Source organism: Raphanus sativus, chromosome 6 (genome assembly GCF_000801105.2).
Source record: "Raphanus sativus cultivar WK10039 chromosome 6, ASM80110v3, whole genome shotgun sequence".
Lineage (NCBI taxonomy): Eukaryota > Viridiplantae > Streptophyta > Magnoliopsida > Brassicales > Brassicaceae > Raphanus > Raphanus sativus.
In genome coordinates this window covers 53,175,601-53,188,501 of record NC_079516.1, presented here as the reverse complement: position 1 = coordinate 53,188,501, position 12,901 = coordinate 53,175,601, and the positions used below count along the sequence as shown (strand labels likewise).

The window sequence follows — 12,901 nt, the reverse complement described above, 5'->3', positions numbered from 1 at the left end:
GTGGCTGTGGCCCTGTTTTTTACTAGTGAACCCTCTAAATTCTCTTTTTCTTTTTTCGATTTTTTAAAAATTTAAACAAAAATGTAGGAGTATTTGTTTGGAGCAAAATAGGAGTGTTTATCATAAACATTTTAAGATAATTATAGTTGTAGGACCTTTTCTTTGGACAAAAGATAGTTATAGTTGCTAGGACACAACCTAGTTTAAACACTAAAAAAACCAGATTAAAAAGAATCTATTTTAAACCTAATTTTCCGGGTCTTACATATTACATTGTAAACTTTAATACAATGTATATTTTATCGTAAATTTAAAAAGTTTTTTATCCGCCAAAATATGGATTCAAAGTCGTAAAACTCAAATTTTTAATTTTGTGATATTTATAAATGTCGTTTGAATAAAAATATCATGTAAATTATTTAGTTACCCGAATAAACGATTGATTAATCAACTTATATATATGCACGTTTGTGAAAGTTTGTATACTCATTTTTAAATTTCTATTAAGTTTATGATAGAATAAACATTATATTAAAGTTTTTGTGAGAATAATCACGACTCGGAAAGTTGGGGTTGAAATATATTTTTTCCCCGTAACCAAAGCCAGGGAGGCAATTCTTCTCATGCCCCTATATCTCACTCCTCAATCTCTATTAGATAGTTTTCTTCTTTTAATTTTATATGTCTAACGAAAAATCATAAAATTAAATTGGAAACATGAATATTTTTTATTTGATTTATAGAATTTGATAAAAATATTTCAAAAATAAAAAAAAAACTGTTTTTTTCATATTTTCACGAAAATCACTAAAATAGGGTTAAAACGTTTTTAAAATATTTTTTTTCAAATTTGAAAGGTATAAAAGTTAAATACTTGCCCATGGGTTCACTAATCCATGGAGGGGGGGGGGGTTAAGGTTTAGTTTTGAAGAGGAGGGAAGATTTGATTAGGGATTAGTGTTTTGATCAAAAATAGAATTATGAAAAAAATGTATAGAATACTAAAGGAGCCTATAGGAGATTGTGTGTAGAAAAATAGGGGTACAGGAAAAGTTGTCTAAAAGCCAGGTTGTCTTCCTAAAACATTTCAGAATTGCCCTTCTGAGATATTCCTTCTAATTTTATTTCAAATTAGATTGTACTCTATTTTAATATAAAGTATCTTATGACTACTACTTTCTTGTTTATTCGATACCAGCCGTCAAATGGAGTACTATTAAGAACTAACGGTAATTGTGGAAATACATGCATTTTTATTTTGTTTTACATATTAATATACCAGCACAAAAAATCATAATTCACTAACTAACCAAAACTATACCTTCTATCTTAGTTTTGAAGAAGAGGGAAGATTTGATTAGGGATTAGTGTTTTGATCAAAATAGAATTATGAAAAAAATGTATCGAATACTAATGGAGCCCATAGAAAATTGTGTGTAGAAAAATAGGGGTACAGGAAAAGTTGTCTAAAAGCCAGGTTGTCTTCCTAAAACATTTCAGAATTGCCTTTCTGAAATATTCCTTCTAATTTTATTTCAAATTAGATTGTACTCTATTTAATATAAAGTATCTTATGACTACTACTTTCTTGTTTATTCGATACCAGCCGTCAAATGGAGTACTATTAAGAACTAACGGTAATTGTGGAAATACATGCATTTTTATTTTGTTTTACATAATAATATACCAGCACAAAAATCATAATTCACTAACTAACCAAAACTATACCTTCTATCTTATTTTTTTCTTCCTATTTCTCTTTATACTCTTTCTACAAAACTAATTTTATTTTTTGGTTATTTCACTAATAAGTCTTATAAATTATTTAGTTGGATATACTCTCTCAAATTTGGTGGAAATGTCTCATCAAGGCATGAATGGTCGGTGTGTCCACCAATCATTAGGTATAATATTTTTATAATTCATAATTCAAATCTTCCACCGCGAAACAATGTTTTTTTGTAACAATGTCACTTTGAACATGCAAAGAGAACAATTATTACATTTCTATTACAAAACTACTATAATTAGTGAAGAAATATATGAATTTGTAAGTATCGTGAATATGAGCCATTGTAGCACACTCACATGCATTGTCAGACCAATGTGTAAAGTCAACTTAACATTTGAGAATTTGCCAGCCTCGAATTTTATTATTTCCCTAAATAATAACATCCGTCAGTGAATACCGGATTATCACCTTCAAAATAATATGTTCTTTACCTTTATTTTGCACCAATTAACACATTTTGCATTATTAGTAACTAGTTTACTGCGTTGATTTTGAAATGTAGTTTAAAAGGAACGTATATTTTCCTATGAGAAAGTGTATATGATATGAGTTATTTTGGTGATGGATAGTGTGGCACTGATAAATCCACATGAAGGCTGCAAGATACAGGCAGGCATGCACATGTTTGTGGTCAGCCACTTTCCAATATTATTAAAAAAACTATTCAGATGGATTTTTTAACTTCTCTACTTGCACAAGAAACGTTAGATGTATCACACTTTTCCATCCAACGGTAGAAAAGATATTACTTTCTCACGCGCACTGTGGTCCCGCATGCATGCGATTATTTTTCTCGGTGGTGTTAATTTTTAATAAAGGAAAAAGAGTAATTGACGCGTGACGTGTCCAGCGATTTTGTTTCCTTAAAGTCTGAAAAATCGTTAGAAACGCTGTTGATTGGTTTTCTTGTGTCGTGGCGTTTGAACGTGACAGCGTGTGATACGGATTCCGTTGTTTTTGACCGTCAACGTCTCATGCCACGTTGTGGAATATTCCTTCGCGGATCGGAACTTAATAAAAACTTGATCATGAAGCGCGGGATATTTTATGATTCAAAATTTTGTTAAAAATGTTACAAATATTTAATATGTAAGAATTTTGTCTATTTAAAAAACTGCGTTTGAATCAATATTTTTAAATCCAATTTAGATCGTCGAGCCAGTAAACTCGGTAATCCGATATATAATCATGTTTGAATTGGTTAAGGAGTAATATATTGTAGGGTGATCATCGTATAGATTTATTGGATGGTGATTATGAAATCTCAAATTTAACATTACTGCCTATTGGTTATGAAATTAATTGGAAAAGAAAATATTTTTTTTTTAATAGAAAAAAAATGGACCAACTGATAAAATAAATGTATATAAGGTATTAAGTTAGCATAGAATAAGGAAATAATTTACTAACATTAATTGTTAGTTAATAGGATCAGAAAATATATCATATCTAATAGTAGGTCCAATTTAAAAATCCACCTAGAAAAAGTCACAATGTTTATGTTTTAATAAGATAGATGGGAAATTCGTTTATTAAAAAAAAAGAAGAGGCTTTGTATGGGCTTCAATCCATCTGTTATCACATAGTCTGAAGCCCATTAAACTAGATTTACGCTCGTTTAAGGTATTTTATGCAGGTATCACACTAGGCCCGTTATATAAAGACTCATTTAATACATTTTATTAGGGTTTCAGTTTCACTTACAAAAAACAGTTCTCTTTACCACACACATTTTTGACAGAGAGCCAGCATTACTGGGCTGAGATTCAGACAAAAATTCACATGAAATGCGGGTAGAGTATAAAAGTCGTATTAAACAAAATTGTTAAATGTTAATATATATTGGCGCCTTAAAGCTCTAATTTACTAGAGTTGATTCAGTTAATTAAGATTACGTAAAGCTATAGGCTAAATCTAGCCAAAATCATTTAGGTTAAGTTTGGTTTGGTTAGAGGTTGGTTGCCTTCTTTCAGTTGTGTTTAATATGTTGATAGACTAAAACAAATAGCAATTTAAGTTAGCTAGTTAGATGAATATGACTTAGATTAATGTGTGGTAATTAATAAAAGATATACAAAATATTTTTTTGTTTGCTGGATTCAAAATTCTCAATCACTGATCGTAGAAAAGCCCCAATGTGTGTGTGTGTGTGTGAAACTAAGTACACCGGAGATAAATATCTCAATCAATGCAATGAAAGACAGTTCCTTATTTTGATCCTAAAATATTCAGATAACTAAAATGTGCCCATGACTCTGTGAACGATATTTTGAGTGATCATTGCGGGCCTGCGGCTCACACCTCGACCAGAATTAGCAAACCGCAATGCTCTAGCTTAGGACACCTAGTTATACAAATTACTATATTCTGCCAGCATATAGGGACACAATCATCACGAAGAGACAAATATTCTATAACCATTCAATGGATGGTGATATGATTAAGAAATGAATGCACAATATAATACGCTGAAAACGTTTATACTTTAGCTTTTGATATCATTTTACAATATCGATATTTAAATAGATATTTTGTAATAAAATAAGACAAAAACCAGAGAATTTGATAATGCATGGTTCAAAATTTTTAATAAAAAAAAGACACGCTTGCACCATCCTCTCATGCATGCAATTAATTACTACGGAGAGCGTCAAGAGATACTCATACGTAGAAGAACACAAATATTAGACGACAAATATTTTATTAAAAATCTAACAATGATTCGGAATCAGGTGTCACACCAGCAAACTTTGAAAGGTAATAAGGCTCCCTTATTATAAGGTTTTCACTACAAAAATAAAATAAAATAATCTTTTAATATTGCAAGTGTCATGTAACTAAAAAAAAGCATGTAACTATTTAATATTGAAGATATATTATACAAGATTAATCAGGACAGTTTTTTACCTAATTTGTTTTTAAGTATGCACCGTTAGTTAGGTAGAAAGTATTATTTTATCTTTACTCTATTAAAGTTTTTTTGTGAAAATTAAAAAAGTTTTGGATAAAATTAAGTATATTGAAAATATCTAGAGATATTTTTTCTTGAATTATTTCAACATAATATAAAGGGTTATTAGCTTGCAAGGGTGTATATTGTTTGATTATCAACTTCTCAGCATGATGTTAAAAACTTATCATTTTATATCATTAATTGTGCTAAAAACTAAAAGACGACCCGTTGTATGGTTCTCTTTCGTTTTGTGCTAATTATAATATAAATCATGCTAAAAATTATCATTATCGAGGTACAAACTTCAAATTATTATTGATATACTCCTTCTATTTCGTGAAGATTGTCATTTAAATATATTTTATGCGGATTAAAAATAAAAAATATATTAGTATATCCTCATTTATTTTATAATTAATTAAATAAAAATAGTTTAATTAAACATCTATTGGTTATTTAGAAAGATAAAAAGAAATTTTGCTTAGAAATATAGAGTTACGCTTATTTTGAGATAAAAAAAAAATGATATTCTTTATGAAACAGAAAGAATATATTACTCGATATTGTCAATTTTTTTAATTTTTCGAAATAAAAATGCCATTTATCGGAGAAAACAATAAGAGAATATTCATTTTAGGCAGTTAGGTCTTAGCTACGTACGCAATTACACATTATAAAATGACAGATCATCCGTCCACTTCACATATGATTCCTCAGGATTTTCCCAACAAATTATACATTTGTTTTTTTTTCTTAAAACAAATTATACATTTGTTTTCTTTTCTTAAAACAAATTATACATTTGTTTTTTACACAAGCTGACAAAAAATTATACATTTGGACGGTCTCCCGTCTCTCCAATCCGCTGATAATCAACAGCAGAACTCAAATTCAACAAAGAAACGTCATTTGTTTTGAAAATCATTGTGTTAATGGTTGTGGTTTTTTATATCTTTTCTATCTAAGTGTTTATATATATATATATATATATATATATATATATATATATATATATTATATATATGTTTAAGACATCTTCTGATCATGCATGTCTCTATGACCTTTGTTCTAGGCATGTAGAGAATTTAAATTCATTTAAATTTGCATCATTCAAGCTAAGTTCAAAAGAAAAAAAAAATCTGCATCATTCATTTTGTTGAGCATAGAAATAGTCATGGACGGACTCACTTGAAGAGCACCGGACACCACAAAAAACATGATAAAATCTTTTTAAAATAGGAAAACATTAAAGAGTTGTTAGGAGAGTTGGTTAAATATAGTGTCTTGTTCCACATAACTTAAGTTCGAAGTTCGAAGCCCTGCTGCAACATCTTACATTGTTTTTGACCTCAGTCAAGTTCACTTCTGGTCCGCCACTGAAAATAGTGTTACGTGTAAGTCTACAGATTTATTCTTTTGGTTTATCTTATTATGTTTGAAGGGACAATAAGGACCGACCAGATTAAGGAATTAAATTAACGCATTATTTCAAAAAAAAAAGAGAAGAAGAAGATAGACATATATTGGTCATGTTTCTAAAAAGTAAGCCTAGATGCTTAAAGACTAATATAATTGGTTTTCCCTACTACAGTACTTCTCATTACAGGAATAGAGCTCTTTAATTTGTGGAAAAAATTGCTTCTTCAGTTTCAAGCAAATAAAGGAGAGAACATTCCGATTTATACATAGCCCGGATCGTCTCTTGAAACTTTCCAAAACAATCCAAGGACATACAAATTTATTAGACGTCAAGGTTAAACAGTTTTTTTCCTGATCATTGTAAATAAATCCCGAATCTATTTGTTAAAATGTGGGTATGTAAAAATATTATTCTCTATCTTTCAATAAAAAATATTGCTCTTCTTAAAGAATAATTTCTTATTTTACCAAATATGAAGCAAAGAAAAAGGAATTTCTTATTTTAAAATTTTAAAATGTTACGACTATATATTATGTCGAATCAACGTTAGCTAATCATTAAGTTGAGTTGAATCCTATTACAACGCAATAAACATTAAACCATGTAGAAGAGTATTCTGTGATATGAAACACGTGGATATCATATGAAAGGTCCATATTCTATAGAAACTATAGATTTCCCCTCTCGCCAGTCGCCATTAGAGAAAATGGAGTGTGGAGTCATGACAGCTTACCATTAAGGCCTTAACAAATTTTGACGAAATTCACCAAACTCAGATTGCTTCCCATGCAAACTTTCTTCATCTTCTATAAAGTTTTTCTTTTTTTTCTTTTTCTTTTGTTATCATTTTACCACCAAAAATCACTGTGTATAAATGTATTGAATAGTATACCAAAAAATTCCATAATTTCTCTCTTATTTTATTCACATTTACTCATCCAACATATTATAAGAAAATACACTTATTCATCCATAGCGCTTAAAAATGATGAAAAGGAAATTCCCAATTTCTTTTGGAACTAGGCTTGTAAAATTTAAAGCTTTTCCAAAAGAAAATCATGCTTTATTAATTATTCGATTGCTTCTCTAATACAAGCACGTTCATTCATGTCCATTGTCCAGGAGGATTACTTTAAGATAATTTATCTTCATTCCATAATTAACCGGAAATCAGTAAAACTATGTGTTTTATCATCTATAAATTATTCCATAATATAAAGTGTGATTGGAAACACCTTAGAGTAACTGAGAATAAATTAAATATATTTATTTATTTATATCGTTTACTCCAAGTTCGACTACAAATAAGAGGGTGAAAGTTTTACTTCCAAACCATAAAAAGACAAAAGAAAAAACTAGAGTAAAATGGAGTAAATGAGAGTAAAACACGTATACTCTAATAATTTTACTCTAAACGGTCTATACAATCACACCCATAGTAGATACTATAAATATCATTTTAAAAAGAAAAATTATAGTTTGAAATTGAATGAAAAATAATTGTCTGATCAGTACATCAACACCTTTTTGAACATGGCTTTTTGCGACGACATCAACTTGTAAGCCAAATAATTGACAAATGCATCAAAGAAACTACAAATATTAACGAACGTGCCTATGGAAAAAACACCAACTCTATATACGTAATGCTCCGAAACCTACCTACGTAAAGATGCGCATAGCGACGGTTATAAAAAGTGAGATAATTAATTATAAACTAAACTTTTAAAGTCACATATCGACGGTTTTAAAGTTCTCACGCAGAATTAATTCAGTAATTTGTAATTACTTATTATACAAATTAAAGTTCTCCGACATGATGCGGGTAGTATCATGTATTTGTAGTAATAGTTTTCTGTTTATCTTCCATCTATTATATAAAATGTTGTTTATCAAAGTTATATTTAGGTCTTTAGATTTACTTACCGGATCTGAAAATCTGAAACGAACCGATCCAAAGATATTTGACCCAAAAATTTACAAGTACTATAGAGTTGAGTCCACAATTTTTCTATCCAAAAGAAAACAAAAAATGACCCGATAAATTTGGATCCGAAAGAAAACCGATGTAAATAAACACGGTCCGATAAAAACAATCTATACCGATCTAATAATAAATACCTAAGACTATATTTTAATTTATTTTCACAAAAAGCTTTTAAAGAAGAAAAATAATCAAAAATATTTCATTAAAAAGTAAATATACACTTATAACCTTAAGATTAAATCATTTAGATTTAATATTTAGAATTAAAGGGTGAAGTTTTGGAGGTAAAGTTTGAAATTTTTAAAAAAATTAAAATTTCAAAATAAAAAAGGCTATTTAGTTATTTTCTTTTTAGGACGATTTTGGTGGTAAAAACTTAAAAATAACTATTTGAAAGAATTGTCCATAATTTAATGTGAATGTTAATATAAAATATAAATACCCAAATGATAACTGTATGAGATATCAGTTTTAGATTTATCTGTGGATATCAGTTTAAAATTTGTAAATGTATATCTGACAGAGTCTAATTTATCTTATTATATAAATTTTGAAATTTCAAATAAGTAATATGATCCCGAATCCGATAAGCGTCATATCATTAGATATTGATACATATGGAAAATACTCTTGAAATAAAATTGTTTTTAGTTTTTGCAGTTTTTATGTTAATCAATTAGAATTTAAGAACTTTATAGCTCTTTCGATCAAAAAAAAAAAAGAACTTTATAGCTCATGCTAAAATCGGGTACAATGTCATTATTCAGGCTAAAAATAATGATTAAAAGCATGGAATTTCGGAGTTGAAACAAACAAAATGATTCTGGGTTCAGAAAATTGCAAAAGAGCCTCTTAACTAATCTAAACAAAGTCTAGTTCCAACCCACTGTTAATAATCGCATTAACACTACTTAACTCCATTAACTTTGTTTTTTTTAGTTAAGTTTACTTTCCACCCGATCGATAAGTAAGTACACGTACTAAATTTTACAGTGTTTGTGATAACTGATAACTACGTGACTTTTGACGTCATCGTTACTTTGCAATAACCTCACCTTTACGTAGCCACCTTTGGTTTAAAATAACAGAAAATAAACTTTTGAAGTGAAGCGTTTAATCATAGATTTATAGGTGAACAAAGGCACATCTTCCGGACAGGATGGAAACTTATTGCAAACCCTTTGAAAAAAAAAAAAACTTATTAACATGCCATATTCCGACTTTTTTTGTAAGAAACATGTGTGCAGATAATTCGGCAGCTCATTTATAAAACATCAATAAACTTAAAGAGAACAAAAAAAGAAGAAGAAGACGATGCATTACTATTACGATGACTGTGGGTTGTTAATTTGTTTAAAGGGAGCTTTTCTATAGAGATTTTTAAGGTCGAGGGTCATCGTTAGGATGTGGGCTTGCTTCCTACAATCTAGTTGCTTATGGACCCTACTGTTTTTTGCCTTCTGATAATTACATCACCTTTTTTTCTTTTCCATTTTATTTTTTATTTATTCCCAATATATTCTCGTCGCCATAGATGTAAATTATATACAGAATATGGTCTTGAACACATATAAAATAGATGGAGATAACAATATCAAAATATTTACATATCATGGTTTTAAGTTACTTATCTCGGTTGATGTTTTAATTTCTTTTCTAGTTACAGAAAAATAAGTAAATGAACGAAGATATCATTCACACAATTATACACTTGATGATAATAAGTTATTGACAAAATCATCTAGAGAGAGATCCGTGTTTTAATTTGTAAACTAATTAATTAATGACAAAATAGCAAAACTATTACAAAAGTTGAAACAATAATTGACAAAAAACAAAAGAAATAATAACCATTAATTATTGAAAAGTGAAATGTGAAGCGAAAATATCATTGGAATGCTTATATTTATGTTATACTAATCGAGAAAAACAAAAAAGTTGTACAAATAGACACATGCGTTTTCCTCATGCATCTTGTTCTTAGACAACAATATATATATTGGCTCATTTTCCGCTAGCTCTCTCATTCTCCAACTTTCGTATTGGTAGTTAAATAAACACTATATGCTCTGTTCTCTTGATCTTAATTCTTGATTTAGTCAGCTTTGAAATCTGTTGATCATGATGTCCGAATCTATGAGCATATCAGTGAACGGACAATCTCAAGTGCCTCCTGGGTTTAGGTTTCACCCCACCGAGGAAGAGCTGCTGCAATATTATCTCCGGAAGAAAGTCAATAGCATCAAGATCGATCTCGACGTTATTCGCGACGTTGATCTCAACAAGCTCGAGCCTTGGGATATTCAAGGTCTTTTAAAATTGGTATTTTGGGTGTATGATGATTGATAAATAAATTCCTTGTGTGTTAAGTTTCTCTCTTTTCATAATCTCCCAATTCAATTTCTGAATTTGATAGAAGGCTTGCTTTTATATAAATGGTAGTCTTGTTTATACTACTTTCGATACATGACGTCCTCATCATGTATACTTTTACGAGAATATATATATGACTAAGTACAAAGAGACTACACCTAGTCGTTGTTTTTTGCTTGTTTATATGAGGAATTAGTTCCTACAGATATCCTATATTCTTTGGTTAATTACATAATTTGTGTTAAAAAATTCTGATTGTTTTGTCGTTATGCAGAGATGTGTAAAATAGGAACAACGCCTCAAAACGACTGGTATTTCTTCAGCCACAAGGACAAAAAATATCCCACGGGAACCAGAACTAACCGAGCTACGACGGCCGGATTCTGGAAAGCAACGGGCCGTGACAAGATCATATATAGTAATGGCCGTAGGATCGGGATGAGAAAGACTCTTGTTTTTTACAAAGGTCGAGCTCCTCACGGCCAAAAATCTGACTGGATCATGCATGAATATAGACTCGACGACAACATCATTTCCTCTGAGGATGTCACGCTTTGTGAGGTATATATCAGTCTCATTACATTTAAACGGGTTATATACTGGTGACACAATCAAGTGTCACTTTACATCAGTCTCGATTTTTTTAAAAAAATTGATTACGAGCCATTGACCCTTATTAAAGTTATCACTAATAAACGAGTACTAATATTTTCTATAAAATATTTCTGTGATTTTCATTTGAGAATGAAAATTAGCATCAAAACGATCATGCGTACATATTATATAAACATATTCCTGTTTATCATTTTTCATTATAATTATAAAATTTATATTTATATATTTTTCTATAAAAAGTTATATAAATATAGAAGTATTTCATAATTTGGCTAGGAGAATCTTAAATTAATCTGTTTATCTTGATGACAAAAAATACAGAAATATTTCATATACAAAGTAAATATACTATTTCAATATCTTTTGATATTTTCTGAAAAAGCACACAAGATAACTATGGTGAAGCATGAACTCACTCGAATTGCAAATGAAGTGATGAGGACCTAGAGGGATTAATTAAGCAAGCTCTCTTGAAAACAAGATATGAAATATGAATTTCTCTGATATATGCTATTTTTATTTTGGAATGTTTAAGGTGGTGACTGTTACTGGGGAGGCATCACAGGACGAAGGATGGGTGGTGTGTCGTATTTTTAAGAAAAAGAATCTTCACAAAACCTTAAACAGTTCCGTCGGAGAAGCTTCCCTTAGTGGCGGCGGAGACATGGCAAGGGCGACGTCCTCATCTCAGATGTCCACCGATGATACTATCGAGCAATTCCTAGAACTTATGGGGCGATCTTGTAAAGAAGAGCTAAATCTAGACCCTTTCATGAAACTCCCAAACCTCGAGAGCCCTAGCAGTCAAACAGTCAACAACAACTGCCACGTCAACTCTCCTGACACATATCATGACATACACGTCAACAACGTGATCGACACTAGCTTCGTTACCAGCTGGGCCGCTTTGGACCGGCTTGTGGCCTCGCAGCTAAACGGACCCATATCATACTCAATCGCAACCGTCGATGAGAGCCACGTGGAACAAGATCATCTTGCCTTGCCTAGCATAAACCGGTCTGGTTCGTACCACGCCGGATTAATTCAAGAATATACACCAGAGATGGAGCTATGGAACACGACGTCCTCTCTACTATCATCATCTGACTCATTTCGCCACGTGTCTAACGGTAGTGGATAATGGAAATGGAAGGAAAGAGAGGCACACAAAAGAAAGTCGATTTACATGTGTAGAAAGATATAATCATACCATATAGTTGTTGAGACAATAAAAGGGAAAGTCATATTTGTGATAATTACAGTGGTTATGTGAAATATTGTAAAACAGAATATTAAAATTAAAGATTTTTAAAAGAGGACAATAAAGATTTCAAAAGGAGAAATTTCGTTATAGATGGGTTCGCGTTATCTATCATGAACCAAAATGTCTTCCAGTTATTAATTATATGGTTTTCCTTCTAGAAGAAACAAATAAGCATATTCCGAGAACTATAATAAACCCATGTGATCATGGAAAGAAATTATTTTTTTAAACAAAAAATTGATGTGTTTTCCATGACACTATACATAGTAGTATATATATTTTTTTCTTTTTTTTTTGACGGCTAATTTTTTTTTTGTTCTTATAAACTAAAGAAGGTTAAGAAGAGAAAAAATACATAATCTATTGATTGATCTAAAACATAAAATCGAGTGATATGGTACTGAAGATAAGGGTAGCCTTATTATTCCCCGTCTTGACTATAATAATGTATCGCTTAAACACATGTGCAACGAAATTATTTAGCTAAGAAAGTTCAA

The 12,901-nt window shown here is 30.2% G+C and overlaps 1 protein-coding gene across 1 annotated transcript; it reads left to right on the top strand.

The window, feature by feature from the left end:
* Positions 1-10,140: 10,140 nt before the first annotated feature.
* Positions 10,141-12,462, top strand: LOC108811694 (NAC domain-containing protein 43-like). The gene is made up of 3 exons (XM_018583784.2): positions 10,141-10,460; positions 10,800-11,086; positions 11,676-12,462. Exons 1-3 carry the CDS (start codon positions 10,274-10,276, stop codon positions 12,279-12,281), a joined length of 1,080 nt encoding a protein of 359 aa, XP_018439286.1. The 5' UTR covers positions 10,141-10,273; the 3' UTR covers positions 12,282-12,462.
* Positions 12,463-12,901: the final 439 nt, after the last annotated feature.